Here is a 17,939-nt window from a genome sequence, read left to right as displayed (position 1 = left end):
CTTGTAGGCTTTATATCACTCCTATAAAATGATAGACAATAGCAGTTTGCTGCTGTTCTGATTTCAAAAATCTGATCTGCTTTACTGTTGGTTGAAACAATGTTGTTTTGTGTGCTGTTGATTCAGAATTATAGTGCCAAGTTTTGGCACAAAATAATACTTGGAGCTGAACATCTCCAGTAAAGTATTCTATGTATTCTTTGGGCACAAATGATCTGTAGAACCTTAATATGCCTTCACAGTTGTGATCTTTGAAGGATTAATAACATGCAGTGTTTACTTGTATGTCTATTACTCAGCTGTGCAAAATGAAAACCAAGGGATTTGAAAGTTAAGTAAATTACTTGAAGATTACTTAAGTGTATATATTTTTTGAGACTGAACTATACAGGCTAACGAGGTTCCAGGTTTGATCTGCTGTGTGCTCAATTGGTTAATTTCTGCTGGTTTCAGAGCAGCCTACATGACTTTCATATCTCTGGGCTAGTGATAAGAAAAAACAATAGCCTGCTCCTGATTGCTGCTTAGCTGAAACACGTACATGAAGTACATATTACAGAAAAACCAAAGCACTGAAATAGACTGTTTGTCCCAAACAATTTTATGTCAGTGTATAAACTCCATAAACCTCTTCTCAGCCTAATGACCTATTTTTACCTGTTCCCTGTTTGTTTGTCCCTCACATTGTGATTCCTCTTAATGTGTCAGCCACTTTTTAAATCTGAGAAATGGAATGAGCTTTGCCTTATGCACCAGGCAAAGTGGTTCCCTGCCATTTGCTACCCAGCCTCACTTTTCTGGGTAATGCTTATTGCATAAAAATGTCACTAACAGAAACTGGTAACCTCGTTATTTAGCTCTCTGCTCTTGTGAAGCCTTGCTATGTGCAATTTATTTGGCACAATTCCTTACAAGAACACCCCATACATAAATGAAAAGTTAATAGGCTGTAAAATGCTTCAAATGTCTTGTGATTATGAAACGCATCATAAATACTAAATCATTCTAATTTTGAACAGTGACTACTTTGACACCACAGCATTCCCATTAGGTACAGACATTAACAAAGATCTTTATCATCAACAAAGGGGAGAAAATCAAAATAAATGTTTTTACTCAGCAACTGAATTGAATAATACAGTTGTCTTATTGATATTGTATTCAGTTTTTCTTAACCAAATTGTTTGTTTATAGTTAGTAAATTAGCTTTTTTGGGTGAGATTCCACAACTGAGATTTACCTAAGTTTACAACTGAGAGCTAATGTTATGTATTGATTGTTACTTCTAGGTAAATTTATTGATTATTTACAACAGCAAAAAAAAATGTACAGAGAATTATTACTAATATTTGCGAGTTTCTGATCATTTTAGGAACACGTTATGCATGAAAATAGAACGATCATTTATTCCCCATGGAATAAAACTTTATTCAACTGTCTGGGATACTTTGGTTAAACAGGTATTCTGTGTGTCTTGGCAGTTCTACAATTACATTTTAAAGCAGGGATAGGGATTATATCAGAGTGCTTTATGATTTTGCAAGATGTCCTAATGATTAGCAAGTTGTATTTCAGACCTGTTTTGTGATTTATTAGAATGGATTTTAATAAAGAAATTATTTAAATGGATGATCTCTATTTTGCATTTGATTTGAAATTTAGTTCCTTAATAAACTGACTTATGTTTTCAAATATCCTTATCAATACTAATTTAACAACCAATATAAATAACTCTAAATGCTGGAAATCTGAAATAAGAACAAAAGTCCTGGAAACACTCAGCAGAACAGGCATAGTCTGCAGAAGAGAAACCATTAAGGTTTAATTTCAATGACCTTTGATCAGAATTGGGAAAAGATAGAAATGAGGGAGATTTTAAGCAAATGAAAGTGGGAATAGTGTACCGTAATACTGGACAATCACTGAGTGAAACATGGTTGCATAGATCAGAAGTTTAATTTCAGCAGTTGGTTAAAAGGTCATAGTCCCAGAGGGCTGCTGTGTCATTTAAGAGACATGACTGGTAGTGCTTTACCTATGGGTCTGACCTCAGCTATGCTATTGGTATCACTCTATACATCGAGCCAACTGAGCTAACAGACCCCATCACTGAGCATGTTCAAGTGACTGCCAATATTTTTGACAAATGTACACAAGTTTATCACACCAAAAAATAGAAACAAACAGCTTAAAAAGGCCTCAACAGAAACAACAAAACAAAGTTTCAACCTGTTTTCCAGCAATATCCTTTACATTTACTCAATCCTCGTAAAGTGTTTCTCCTAAGTCTTTAATTTCTCACTTGACCGACTCATTCCAGGTTTGATGGCCAACGGACTTGTTCTAACAGATTGGAAACTTCTACATAAATTCTCATAAATTGAAGACTTCACAAACTAAAACCTGTCCTGTTTGACTGACTGTTGTTTTGAACTGGAATCTAATTCTTCTCAACTGAGCTCAAATCACTAGCTGCTCTGGTTCTCTTTCTTTTGCCATAAAAGTTCCACTTTGTAAACATATCAGTTAACACCACAGAGATCTGCTCAACACTTGAATGAAGTGACATGCTTTTATTTTGGGAATTACGTAGTTTGTTAATTTTTTTCAAATACATTTCTGATCTCTGTAAAAGAGCAATTCTTCACAAAATTGAAACCATATACCTATTTTACTTTCACTTTAAAAGCCAAATTCCCAACATAATAATATATTGGACACCCTTATCCCATGAGGAAAAGGACAGTTCTGCCTTATCCTTTCCAGTAAATGCACAAAATTAGCCTTATACAACTGACCAAATACTGGGGTAATAAAAATATAAAAAGCCCTCCAGGGACCAACGAAAGGGAAAAAGGGATCAGTCCACTAAGTGGGGTATCATAGCAAGGCCACCCATTGGCATAGCCTCCGATTTAGAAAAATTAATTTTATAGCCTGAGAATGCGCTAAATGTATTAATAACTTGGATTAGGCGAGGTACAGACATCAGAGGATTACTGAGGAATAGAAGAACATCATCAGCATAAAGGGTAATTTTATGTTTACCTGTACCAATCCTTGGGGCCGTTATATTAGGATCAGCCCGTAGAGCTTCTGCTAGTGGTTCAATTATTAGCGTAAATAACAATGGCGAGAGAGGACATCCCTGACGGCAGCCCCTACCCACACTGAAGCTATCCGAACCTAATCCATTGGTAACCACAACTGCTTTGGGATCATTATACAATGTTGAGACCCATTTGGTAAACATCTGTCCAACGCCAAACCTTTCCAGTGTGTAAAACAAATATGACCATTCAACCCTATCAAATGCCTTTTCCACGTCTAATGAAACTACTACTCCTGGTATCTTTCCCTGGTGACAGGCTTGAATCATATTCAAAACCCTTCTAATATTATTGGATGATCTATGGCCCTTAATAAACCCGTCTGATCCTCCTTTATAATATATGGCAGTACCCTTTCTAGTCTCAGTGCTAACATTTTAGAAAGGATTTTAAAATCTGCATTTAGCAAGGATATTGGTCTGTATGACGTACAGTCTTCTGGATCCTTTCCTTTTTTAAGGATAAGAGAGATATTTGCCTCTTTCAGCGAAAGCGAGAGACAGCCCTGACTATATGCATAGTCATACATGTCCATAAGTGGACCAGCCAATATTTCTGTAAATTCTTTATAGAATTCAGTTTGAAAACCATCTGGGCCCGGTGCCTTACCGCTCTGAAGTTGCCTAATTGCATCAAGTATTTCTTGGACTGTTGGAGGAGCATTTAGGACCTATACCTGTTCTGGAGTTAGGCCCGGAAAGGTCAAATTTTTTAAAAAATGACTGACTGCATCTCCTAGTCCTATCTTCACAATCCTACGATTTATATAACTCAGAATAAAATTCTCTAAAGATCGCATTAATATTTTAATGATCATGAGTCACAATACCTGTACTTTCTTTGATGGACGTAATAGTCTGAGGGGCCTTTTTTTCTTTGCAAGAAATGCTAAGTATCTACCCGGTTTGTCGCCATATTCATATAACCTTTGTTTTGCAAATAATATTTCCCTCTTAGCCGTTTGAATAAGCATAGTGTTTAGAGCTGTCCTAAAAGCCGTAATCCTTTGCAATTTAATAATAGGTCTATCAGTGTATGCTGTTTCAGCTGCTTTTAAGCGAGCTTCAAGCAGGCGCTGTTGTTCTCCCTTCAATTTTTTCTGGGTCGCTGAGTAGGAGATGATCAAACCTCGCTTGTAAGCTTTGATGGTCTCCCACATCATTGATGGGTTGCTAGCCATACCTGAATTAATTTCTAAAAAAGTTTTAAATTCTTGAGAGAAGTACTTTACAAATTTACTATCTTTCATTAGGAAGGGGTCATATGCCAATGCCGAGGGGATGTCCCCTTGTTCCTCGCCTTAGTTTCCATATATACAGCAGCGTGGTCTGAAATTGCTATACTACCTATTTTACAGGATGATATGGAATTTTTAAAAAATCGAGGGGGCAAAATACATATCAATTCTGGTGTGACATTTATGTGGATTGGAGTAGAAAGAAAAATCTCTGCTCTGTGAATGAAGGCATCTCCATACATCTACTAATCCTAATTTTTTGTTCATATCCACCAATTGTCTAGATCTGGGAGATATTCCTGCTGTACTCTTGGGAATCCTATCTATTTCTGGATCCATAATACAATTAAAGTCTCCCTATAAATTGTATGACAGGCACCAAAAGCCATCAATTTTGAAAAGGCTTCCGTTATAAATTTAAAGGGGTGTGCCTGGGGACTGTACAAATTTAAAATCCCATATTCCTCTCCATTTATAAGGGCTTTAATTAAAATATATTGTCCAGATTCGTCTTTTGTCTGATTTAGGATTTTGAAAGGGAAATTCTTCCGAACAAGAATAACAACTCCTCTGCTTTTTGAGCTAAAGGAAGAAAAAAAAGGCCTGATCAAATCCACCCTGTCGTAATTTCAAGTGTTCTTTATCCAGCAAGTGGGTCTCCTGTAAGAGAGCTATATCAACTCTTTCCTTCTTAAGATTTGATAGTATTTTCTTCCTTTTGACTGGCGAATTACTCCCCTTGACATTCCAGGTGCACCACTTAACCGACTGATCAACCATAATCATCCGGGCAAATCCGAGACCCCTCAGGAGGGGAACCCTATCCAGAACATCCTGAGCATAGAGCATATAAAATTTACAAAAATAAAGGCTCTCTAATACATTCACAACAGTATAATAAGAAACTATTTCTAAATAATAAAAAAAAACTTATTTAAGTGGAGATTTTCCCCCTTGTTCCAAGGGGGTGTCACTTCCTTTCCAAAAGTCCATCATATCCTCTCCCAACCAATGCCCCACCCATGACCCAGGCACTCCTCAATAAAATGAGAATTCAAATATAATACAAAGCTAGAGTTAACAGTGAGCACCCTATCCCCACCCATACCAACATGTGGATATATTTGGTAATGTTAATACCATATATAAACATAACTATAAAATTACAACCTCAACAAATAATTATATTTAATAATACAAAATAACAAGGGAAAAACAACCCTGCTCCTAAAGACAGAGGTAAAATAGAATAAGGTAACCACCTCTCCCCACCAACATTATAATATTAAACAGTAAGGTAAGAAAAAAATGAAAAGAAAAGCGGGGGGGATATAAACCAAAGCAGAGGGAAAGGCAAACCAACATCCATTATCTCTTACAGTCTATCTAAGAGAGTCCAAGAATTCCTTAGCCTTTTCTGGTGATCCGAAGTTATATACGGATCCTTCATGGTTAAAGCGTAGCATCGCTTGGTAGCGTAACGAGTACTGAATAAGTCCCTTAAATGCTTCTTCGCCTTGTTGAATGCCTTCCTCTTTCGGACCAGAACTGGGGAGATCTTGGATCCTATAAATGATCCTTTATAGATCATAGCTTGGGGGTCTTTTCCAAGATTTCTAGAAGCTTCTAGGAGTATCTGCCTCTCTTTATAACTCTGCAGCCGGAACAGGACCGGGCAGGGGCGCTAGTTTGAGCTGGGCCCACGTACTGCAACCCAGTAGGCCCATTCTACCCATACCCGGCCTGATCCAGCCTCCAGCTTCAAAAGTTGTGGCAGCCACTGTTCGAGGAATGCTGTGAGCTGGCCTTCCTCTTCCCGTTCGGAAAGGCCCAGCAAACGAATATTTTTTCGACGACCTCGATTATCGAGGTAGTCAATGTAATTCTCTAAGGTCCGGACTCGCTGTTTGAGAGTCCGGACCCGATCCACAGCCAATTGCGCTGTAGTCTCAGAGGTCGCGGCCTTTAACTCCGCCCCTCCGACTCGGCGCTCGATTTCCCGGATGTCTCGGTCGTGCTTCTGCAGCACGGCCGAGCGTGAGTCCCATCGGTTTCGGGATTTTTCGATAAAGGCGTTGATCTTCACATCCAGTTTGGAGATCATTTCCACAAGGCTCATTACTGTAGGTAAGTCCCCCGGGGCAGCTGTGGACGCCTCAGCTGCAGCTGGAGAGGGTGGGGGAGGGGTTCCTGCTTGCTGGGGACTGCGGGCTCCCTTCCCTTTGGTCATTTTCACTAAATATTAGTTAGTTACTTTGTTTAAATTTAATACTAAGTAAATTAAACAGCTATTATAAATGATTTGGTGAGTGTGGTGGGGGTGGGTGACCCACTTTACCCTAGTCTTGGGAGGACCACTATCGACTCAGACTTCCTGGGTTGCCACCATCTTGGATCCCCCAAAGCAGCTGCTTAATTGGCACCACATCCACAAAAATTCAATCCCTCTACCAATGATGCTCAGTAGCAGCATTGCATATTATCCACAAGTTGCCCTGCAGAAATTCATCAAAGCCTTCTTGGACAACATCTCCAAAATTCACAGCTACCAATCTTAGAAGAACAAGGGTAACAAATATATGGGAACACCACCACCTTCAAGTTTCCCTCCAAGTCACTCACCACCTTGATTTGGAAATTTTATTGTCTGCCCTTAATTGTTGCTGGGTTAAAATCCTGGAACTTTCTCCCTAATGGTATTGTGAATGTACCTAAATCAAATGGAAATCAGCAGGTCAAGATGACAGCTCACCTTCACATTCTCAAACGCAATTGAGGGTAGGCAAAAAAAGTTTCTATGGGTAGGTCACATTAATTTGGGGAAATGAAATAATTTTTTTAAACAGGGAGGCAAAACCGTACTTCTTTGAATTTTTTTCTATCAAATCGCTTGCCCCCATTTGCTCTGTTGTCACCTAAAGAAAAATGCTGTCTTGTACTTAACACAGTTAGTACTGTACATGCAATTTGTTTCATGGTGAATTTTCTTTATTGTAAGCACAAATATACAGTTGCTAGCTTTCACATGTGCAAAAATAGAGAGAAAGAATTGGAGTGTTTAATTTTGAAATCTGCTTTCCTGATGAGGAACTCAGATTTTGCAAGCTAGAAAGATGAATGAAAATAAATAACTGTTTTAAAAAAAATCAGACTTTCAATTTTGCTTTCCACTATAGAAATTTTGAACGATACTACTCAGAAACTGTATTATCCACACTCGTTAAAGCTCTCTCTCAAAGTTACCACTTACAAAAATTCCTACTGCCTACCTTTGATAAGGTCATTAACTTTTACAATGTGATCCATTTTCATATAAATGCACCTTGGTGTCTGCATTGGAAGTAAGTGTAACTATAAAGACCACTCCAACAAGTAAAGAAAAATAGCCATGAAATACACAACTTCATACAGCATGAACTGTGCAGTGCAATAGCAAGAGTACCCTCTGGTGTCAGTTATGATAATCAACTAATTCTCAGTCACATTAAGCAACCTGCTGATTATAGTTCATCAGTCAGGTTTCAATTGAATCATCATCTGGTGCCTGTGGCGCAGACAAATGATCTGCCACTATTTCCTATTTATCTAATTACTTGGAATGAATTACAAGCTCCTGCTGTTTGCAGTTGCATCAAAACAAACAAGTACCGACTGCTGCCACCTCCCATCCCAACAGAAAATGTGGCAAATACATACTGCAAACCTGCAATAAATAAGAATTTTTGGCCATTCTTCTTTTATTCTCTCTCAACGTATGAGTAAACTAATTAACATCTTGTGTAGGAACAAAGTATTGCTGGAACAGGGAGTAAAGGGAAAAGGCAACTGAGTACCTAGAGAGTTTCTTTTTAAAGCTGAGTTTAAAAGCTATTTCACTTACAATTTTCACTTCATTCTCATCTTCATATGGTTCATATCTTTTCCCTTTCTCAACATTTCTGTTTCTATTCCTGGGAATAGGCTACAAACCCACTGACTCCCAAAGTTACCTGAAAAGATAACTTTGCCCATTCTCTCAGTTCCTGTTTCCGTAGCATATATTCTGATGATGTCAACTTCGACCCTCAGCCCCTCTCTTCCCTCCCAGAACAGCTATAAGGTCACCTTGTCCTCACCTACCACCAACTTCCACAGGATCACTAGCTACCATTTCTGCCATGTTCAGTGAGATGCCACCACTCGACACACATATACCCCTCCCCTCCCTTGTCAGCCTTCCGCAGGGACTGTTGCCTCTGGGACACTCTGGTCCACCCCTCCTTCACTCCCACAGCCCCCAAGGCACCTTCCCCTGCGATCACAAGAGACATAATACTTGCCCATTTACTTTCTCCCTCCTCACTATCCAAGACGCCAAATACCTTCCAGGTGAAGCAGTGCTTAACCTGCACTTCACTATAGTCTACTGTGTTCACTGCTCAGAATGTGGTCTCCTCTACTTTGGGGAAACAAAGCACAGGCTGGGTGACCACTTTGCGGAAAACAATTTAACTGAACTGTGATGGAGTGAATAAGACATCATAAGTTGATTGGAAAATTACCTGTAAGTGCAAAAACTTATAAAATGAGAAAAATCATAATTTTCCAACTTGCACATATAAACAGAGGACAGAATGAAACTATTTGTGACATAACCTAGCTTTGAGTTAGTCTGGAATCAATGGCAAATTATTGAAGTGGGAAGTACAATCTGAGGACATTTTGTTTTATTCATTTGTGGCATATGGATGTCATTGCCTGATCAGCATTTGTTGCCTGTCCCTAGTTGCCCTTGAGAAGATGGTGGTGAGTGGTTCTTCTTGAACCACTGCTGTCAACAGGCAAAGAAGCAGCCAATAAGGAACAAGAGGCAGATTCGGATCTGGTAAGTGTTGAAGAATATAAATGGGGACACTGTACTGAGTCTCAGTAACCTCACATCTCACGTGGGACTCAAGAAGGCATCGTTCATCCACAGAATTAAAATCTGAAACAGGGAGGCAAGCAATAATTCACTTATTCTGTCAAATTGTTGGAAATCTAAAATAAAAACAAGGTGCTGGATAAACTCAGCAAATCTGGCAGTATTTATGGAGACAGAAACAAAGTTAACATGTTGAGTCCAATCGGGCTCTTTTTTTCAGAACAGCTCAAAGTTGATATGCCTTATTAGCTAGGTACACAAATGTCAGTGTAATGCTGTTCTATCAATACATAGGACAAAAAGAATTAATATCACAAGAAGTGCCCTACTCTGTGGGAATTAAGCAGCCCACTGTGTTCATGGCAATTAGGCAGCTTTCTTCACCTAATAACAAAAATGAAACACCGAAACTTTCCTCATTCAACAGAGAGACTAGGAGTTGACCACAGTAAACACAACAATGACAGCAGGCTAGCGTTGCCAGACACACTAAGATTTTCCTCAGGGATTCTCATGATTGGTAACATTAACAGGCAGATATTTTGTGGCAATCCTATTCAAATGACATAACAAAGGTTTCCAAACGAGAACTAGAGAGAAAATTCTTGTCAATAAGTCTGATGTCCTTATCATTTTAGAAAACATAGACAAGACCCTTTCTAACATGACAATGGGAACTCCAAATAGCAAATGGTGAATGATTGGTAATTGAAAATCAATGTCATAAAAAAGTGTACAAAAATCATTAAGTATGACTAGTAAATGTTCCTTTTTAATTTAGCATTGCAATACTTACATTACTCATAACTGTAAGCATCATTTATGGTGAACAGGTTTATTATGGGATTCTCTGTACTGTCAAAATGTATCTACAACAGAAATAAAGCAAGTAACACAGCAGACTCAACTGAAGGAATTTGATGCTCTCAGATTAAACCAATAACTATTATACAAATTAAATACTCTTGGCTGCAGAATAACTTTTCCAAATGCAATGCTTGTCTTTATTAGGAGATTAAACATGCAAGATACAAAGATGAAAATCATTTAAAGTTAAATAAAGGTTACACAATGTTTTTGTCACATCATTCAAAAAGCCTGTAATTTTAATAATAATCTTTCATCAACGAGTTGTGGGAAGATTTATTGCTCAGGTTGAGTTTCTGGTTGTAGGTTTGGTCCCTGAGCTGGAAGGTTCACGTTCAGAAATTTCGTCACCATACTAGGTAACATCTTCAGTGAGTCTCCGGATGAAGCATTGCTGATGATTCCTGCTTTCTATTTATATGTTTGGATTTCTTTGGGTTGGTGATGTCACATCTTGTTCTTTTTCTCAGGGGGTGGTAAATCGGGTCCACGTCAACATGTTTGTTGATAACATTCCAACCGGAACTCTATGCTTCTAGGAATTCTCGTGCGTGTCTCTGTTTGGCTTGACTTAGGATGGATGTGCTGTCCCAGTCAAAGTAGTATCCTTCCTCATCTGTATGTAAGGGTATTATTGAGAGAGGGTCATGTCGTTTTGTGGCTAGCTGATGTTCGTGTGTCCTGGTGGCGAGTTTTCTGCCTGTTTGTCCAATGTAGTGTTTGTTACAGTCCTTACATGATATTTTGTAAATGACAGTTTTTCTTTTTGCCTGTATAGGGTCTTTCAAGTTCATTAGCTACTGTTTTAGTGTGTTGGTGGGTTTGTGGGCTACCGTGATGCCAAGGGATCTGAGTAGTCTGGCAGTCATTTCCGAGATGTCTTTGATGTAGGGGAGAGTGGCTAGGATTTCTGGACGTGTTGTCTGCTTGTTTGGGTTTTTTGCTGAGAAATTGGCAGACTGTGTTCATTGGGTACCTATTCTTTTTGAATACACTGCATTGGTGATTTTCCTCTGCTCTGCGTAGTTCCTCTGTGCTGCAGTGTGTGATGGCTCGTTGGAATAATGTTCTGTTGCAGCTTCGTTTGTGTATGTTGATTACCTGTAGATGCTGGTTTGAAGTTCCCCATTGGCTCTGCCAACCATCCAACCCAAACCTTGGGTCCGCTATGTGGATGACACCTTTGTAATCACTAAACGAAACAAGTTAGAGGAAACCTTCAAGATCATCAGTAATACCCTTACTGGCATAAAATTCACTAAAGAGGAGGAAATCAACAACAAACTGCCATTCCTAGATGTCACAGTAGAGCAAAACGCCAATGGGTGACTTCAAACCAGCGTCAACAGGAAAACAACATACGGACCAAATATTGAACGACAGAAGCAACCATCCCAACACCCACAAACGAAGCTGCATCAGAACATTATTCCAACCAGCCACCACACACTGCAGCACAGAGGAACTACACAGAGCAGAGGAAAATCACCAATATAGTGTATTCAAAAAGAACAAGTACCCAACGAACACAGTTTGCCGATTTCTCAGCAGCAAACCCAAACAAGTAGACAAAATGCATTCAGAAACCTCAGCTACTCTCCCCTACATCAAAGACATCTCAGAAATGACTACCAGACTACTCAAACCATTTGGCATCATGGTAGCCCACAAACCCACCAATACGCTAAAACAGCAGCTAATGAACTTGAAAGACCCTATATAGACAAAAAGAAAATCTAATGTCGTTTACAAAATATCATGCAAGGACTGTAACAAACACTACATTGGACAAACAGGCAGAAAACTAGCTACCAGGAGACATGAACATCAACTCGCCACAAAACATGACCCTCTTTCAATAATACCCTTACATTCAGAAGAGGAAGGACACCACTTCGACTGGGACAGCACATCCATCCAAGCCAAGCAGAGACATGCACGAGAATTCCAGAAGCATGGCATTCCAACCGGAACTCTATCAACAAACATGTTGACTTGGACCGATTTACCATCCCTGAGAAAAAGAACAGGAAATTACATCACCATAGGAAATGACATCGCAAACCCAAAGAAACCAAAACATATAAATGGACAGCGGGAATCATCAGCAATACTTCGTTCAGAGGTTCACTGAAGATGTTACCCAGTATGGTGACGAAACGTCTGAACATGAACCTTCCAACTCTGCGAGCAAACCTACATGCAGAATCTTTTATCAAAATATTGTAGGGAGAAAAGGGAAACAAAAAAAAGTCTAAATTCTATATCCTTAAATAAAAGTCCAATGAATTGGAATTTACAAATTAAAATGATGACATCTAATACAAGTTGTAATTGCTACCATGGTGCAGTAGAAAATTTCCTATAGTTTCTATTCTTTGAATGAAGTTCAGCCTCCAGTAGAATTGCCATAATCCAATAGTAGAAACATGCTTCAGATATGACACTTTAAAACATTTTGCACTTTTGCACAATAAATCTTGCTTTGGTGATGTTATTCACTACAGTACATTCAAGATCAGTCTCAACCAGACACTTGGTTCTTTAAGCAGATAAGGCCATCAGAAAACCCAAGCAGGTGCATGGAATATAAATTTGCACCAAAAAAAAACACCTGCAAGTGGAACAAAATAAGGTGGCCAAGGAACTAATAGCTTCCACAAACATGTCTTTAACTGTGCACAAGTTGGCAGTCTCTACCAGGCACTCAACATCTACATTCATAGTTAATCTAAAATAAAGTGTGGGAGTAGGAGTTGAATATTAAGTTTAACCAGCTTGAAAGAAAGCAGTTTCAAAATACTATTCATTGCAGTGGTTACCAAAACAATAGTATGGAGTATAATGCTTTTTTAAAAAAATTAACCTATTTTTCTAATCAATCTGTTCAGTGATGAAGTTACCCACCTCTGGAGGAGGTGGACCTCGAACCTGGGCCTTCCGATCCAGGGGTAAGAACACTACAACTGTGACACAGAGGGACCAAATAATGCTTTTGATTTTTTTCCTTCATTTAACTATTTTTCTTATCAACCTTTTCAGAGATGCTGTTACACACCTCTGCAGCAGGTGGGTCTTGAGGTCACGGGATAAGGGCACTACCACTGCACCACAAGAGGGATTTTGAAAGATTTATATTTAAAACCTATTTTCTAATCAACCTGTCCAAAGATGTCAATATACACTTCTGGAACAGGTGAGACTTGAACCTGGGCCTCTCAGTCCAGGGATAGGAACACTACTACTGTGCCACAATTAGGCTCAAATAATGCTTGTGTAACTCTTCTTGATCATACAGCATCACCCATATAAATCAACAAACTGAAACTTCATTTCAATGGATCAATGATGGAACAGCAGCTATCATTTTGGCACTGATTGCTAGACATTAATTTAAATCCACAGGATTTTTATGACTACTCCATTTGAATATTAATAAGATAGGGTAATCGCATCAACCAGGGAAGACATTCATGAATCTTAAAAAAATTAAATGAGAATTGGGTGGTGATTCACTTGAAGAATGAAAACTAAGCTTGTAAGAAAACAGATTTCAACTTTTCAAGCTCCTATTGGTTCAGGATTCAAAGCATAAATGGAAATTAATTGGTTAATAAGGAGTTTGGAGATGCTTTTCATGAACCTCAACACAAATTGAATGTTTCCACTTTGATAAGCCTGGCCAATTGACAGTTTATGTGACAGACCTTAATTAATAACATCAAGCTCGATTGATTCGGATGATGCACTTTACCTTAAGTAGGATTAGGTTTCTACATTACCACAGTAACTACTCCTCGAAAATACTTAATTGATTTCAAAATATTTTGGAATTTTGTGCAGTTGTGAAAAGTAATTTTTAAACATAAATTAGTTCTTAGTGTTGCCAGCCCAACAGAAATAGTTTTCACATCCAGACAAACCCTCAAATTTCAAGCCTTTCTTTTTATGTTGCAAAGTATTCAGTTGAATTAAAGACATTATACTCAGGTTTGGACTTCAGAGAAAGCCATTTAAATAACACTCCAAATGACAATGTTAATACATCCTGATTAAATGTAGGGATTCATGGCCCAAGTAAAAATGGTAAAAGAAACTAGTTTTCACGACTGAGTTTATCAAAATTACTATCGGTTCCCATAAATTGCAATACTGTAACTGATGCTACCCACAGAAGCTTCGGAGAAAACTGTACTTATGGACCCAATATCCACTGAGAAATGGAAATCAAGCATTTAGGATTGGAGACACAGCGGGGAAGCACAGGTTGACACTGAATCGCACAAAGTATTTCAAGTACTTGAAGGCTCGACGTGCCACTGAAAGAGGCTGAATTTTTGAGGATTCCTAGGAAAAGAATAATGGCAAAAGTCAATGAAAGGATTTGTCATCTGCCACCTCTCAAGTAACAGGAGGGCTATGATGAGCTGTGGAATCTGTGCTGGACCTGGTTCATGAAATCTTAAGTCAGCAGGCAGCAATATTTATTCAAGTCCTGCAAGGCACTCTCTTTAACTTTCATCAATCCTACTCCATTTAGAGTATTCCTCATCACATCACTTCCATTGCTTGGTGAACTGGTTTGACACCACTCTATTCATCTTCAGTTGTTCATTCCTCTCTATTATTAATGCAAGGAACCCCAAGTCACACCCCATCTGATCCATTCTCCCTGAAATTACATTCTACCAATTTTCCCAAAGGCATGCCATTCCTATTCATTGAACCTGGATTTTCACCTTCAGTACATACATCGACTGTACGTACTATTGAGAATCCCTCACATCAGTTACAAGGTTCTGTTTCTCTGCCAGAGTAGAAAACTTTAAGCAAGAGAACTGAAACAGATTAAGACTAATAATGCTGATCCCAGTATTTCAACAAGACCATTTACATAAATGTACATGACCTAGTCATTCTCATGATGCAAATGAACTAGGATAGATAGTCATGGCAGGGACTGTTAAGAGAGTATGTTCCCCCTGAACTTTCATCCATAGTTCAAAGATGCAGAGACTGGAACCAGCAATGAAAGCAAGATTGCTTGACATAGCAACAATAGTGTGATGTACTGTCCACAATGGCAAAGAGAATGTAGATGTCTAATTCACCCAATGCAGAGCAATGTCAAAAGGTTTCTTAACTCTACAATGTAACATGGAATATATGTCCACATTCATCCAAACCAGAATCAGATATTTGAATGATTAGTTGTTATTAGTTGCAGAGGTCTACCTATTGATTCATATGGCAGCTGAAAAGCCAAGTCAGATGTCCCCTGTTTCTGGAGAGAGGGGATGATGGAACATGCAAAATAGGCCTTTCTTAGGGTACCTACACCTCCCATCCATTTTAACCCCTTCAAGCAATAGTTTCTGGATTTTCAAAATTGACAGATTGGCTGGTTGCTAAGTGGGTAATTCCACACTAGTAACAGGGAGGCAGAGGTAGTGGTCAGTGTGTTTGTATGTACAGTATGTATTGGGCATCTATGCGTGGTGAGGGGTGTATATGAGCAGAGGTGAGTATAGGTACTGGAATGAATTAATAATGGAGTTTAAAGCAGGTAAACTTCTCTACACCTCCAGGCAGAACAAACATGCTGTTAGTGTATTTACCTTATGAATCTACCCTGCTAATCTACTTATGTCTCCCTGCGTTTTCGAGGCCCCAAACATTGGTTTAAAAAAGGCACAAGCCACCTAAAAACCTTCTTCCTTTGTCACATCCTGCTTCCACTAAAATCAGAACTGAATGAATTCTCAATAAATTGGTTGTGTTTGAAAATTTTCAATTTATAACTTCTCACCTGATCCAAATCCACTTATCTTAGGGTTGAAAATTATCCCTTTAGCCTCATTGTTTAGCCATTCAATCATATCACAGCAACTTGCCTGTGTACCGAAAACCTAAGATTCTTTGACAGAGTTGATGACTTTCAGTAAATTTAATCCAACTTGATTTACGAAATCCATAATCTAAATTTTTATTCTAAAGAAGTTGTTGCACAGCTCCCACTTAGTAGGAGCTGTCTTTATTCCAACTTCATGCTCTCAATTTCTTTATATAACTTGAGTAGAACTAGGAATCTAAACTAGTTCACTGAAAATGTAAAACATACTAAACATGCTCATAGGCTGAACAATACAAACAGACTTCTTCATAGTGAATGAAGTCATGGAGAAGTTAAAATTGCTTTGCAAAAAAAAAATTAAGATACCATGTTTACAGACATAAAAATAAGAATGACATACATCTTTTTAAGATCACTTCTATGTCCCAATCCTATAAACATAATGGTTAATAAAGAAGGTAAAATACAACTTAGTGAAGTAACCAGCTTCCTCCTCTTGTCCGCAATGGACAGCCATTCAATCTTCTCTTCCATTATCATCATCAGGTTAAGGTTGCCTTTATCCACTGTCCTGTTGTTCAGTAAGCAGGTATCAGAGTAAAAGAAAGAAACACAAGCAACATGCGATAAACAGTGTATTAATATAAACTGGTCTTCTTCATGATTCGGAGGAACTCTTGTTCATTGACTTCCCCATCTCCGTCTCGATCTGCTTCATCAATCATTTCCTATATATTGACAAGAAAAAGGTGAGGCAGAATTTTTTTTTAATTCCCAAAGGTATGCTTGTTGCAAGTTTTACTACAATTATAAATGTAAAATTATCTGTGAAGGAAGTTTGTATACGAATAGAAAAAAAAATGTTGAAAAGCTAGTTAATATTAAAATAAAAATTCCCTGATCAATGAGAACCTAAATCATGGAGATTAAGTAACTTAAAGGTGTTCCGACCTCCAAGGCACACATAACAGTGGTAGGAGTTCTTCCTCTCACAAAATATTAAGTAGACTTGCTGCTAGAAATTCCTCACCATATTTTCTAATTTAATATTCCATTTTTAGTTCTGTACAGATTCACTGTGGCCATCCATCTTATTCATTGCTAACAAAGGGCAGACAACAGCTTATGTCTGTTTTTATTCAGCTCTGGTAAATTTTAGGAAGAATTAAGAACAACCTAACAATTTTGCACCAAGTTCTCCCTCTTTGCCCTGAGAGGTTCTCGACTCCACACACTACCTGCTCACAGTGGTGTGCCTGTGATTCAAGTTTTGGCAGAGAGTCAACTTGATCCTCCCAGCATTGGAGCATCTTTTGCTTAGATTCATACCCAATGGCACTAGTGCCAGTTGTGAATCAGGTTCTTTGAGTGGTTTGCTTTAACAACTGTGATTTCAAACCTGTTGATGATAGATGGTCCTGAGATATGGTTCCTTATCCTTGTCCTCATTCTTTCGTTTGCTTAAAAAGGCAGTATTGTGTCAAGGGCTTCATCTATTAACATACTGATATGGTTTCTTTAGAATCTACTGTCTTAGCCATTTTGAACATGTTGCAAGCTGCAAAGTTAGCAGTTTTCAATGAGAAACTGACATGTAGATGGAGCAGAAAAGTTTTCCCCACTCAATGATCTTTATAGTAACACCACCTCCGAGTTTTGGTTTGCTATCCGTCACTGTTAAAGATTCTGTCACTCTCAAATTTAAAAATTATTAAACAAAGTCTGCTGTATTTTTTTGTGGAAGGAAGTTCCATATTTCTCCAGTGTTTTCTAACTTCACTCCCAAATGACCAGACTCAAAGTTTTTGACCCTTTGTCTCAGACTCTCCTATGAACCTTACTTTAAAATTCCTAAATCCACCAAAAATATTTTTATACATTTTGCATAATAAAATGCCCCAATCCACTTGAACAAATGTTTTTTTTTATAAAAATGACACACTAAACCATATAAGGAGAGATGCCAAT

The 17,939-nt window shown here is 38.3% G+C and overlaps 1 protein-coding gene across 1 annotated transcript in view; it reads right to left on the bottom strand.

Moving 5' to 3' along the window:
* Positions 1–11,846: 11,846 nt before the first annotated feature.
* Positions 11,847–17,939, bottom strand: part of LOC132820500 (uncharacterized) — a 38,066-nt gene continuing 31,973 nt past the window's right edge. The window contains exon 5 of the mRNA XM_060832708.1: positions 11,847–16,699. Within this exon, the coding sequence (XP_060688691.1) occupies positions 16,610–16,699 (90 nt within the window). The 3' untranslated portion in view covers positions 11,847–16,609. The remainder of the gene's footprint in view (positions 16,700–17,939) is intronic.

The sequence above is a fragment of the Hemiscyllium ocellatum genome, chromosome 11, assembly GCF_020745735.1.
Source record: "Hemiscyllium ocellatum isolate sHemOce1 chromosome 11, sHemOce1.pat.X.cur, whole genome shotgun sequence".
NCBI classification, from domain to species: Eukaryota; Metazoa; Chordata; class Chondrichthyes; order Orectolobiformes; family Hemiscylliidae; genus Hemiscyllium; species Hemiscyllium ocellatum.
Note: the sequence above shows the minus strand (reverse complement) of the source record. Positions and strands in the feature narration are given on the sequence as shown.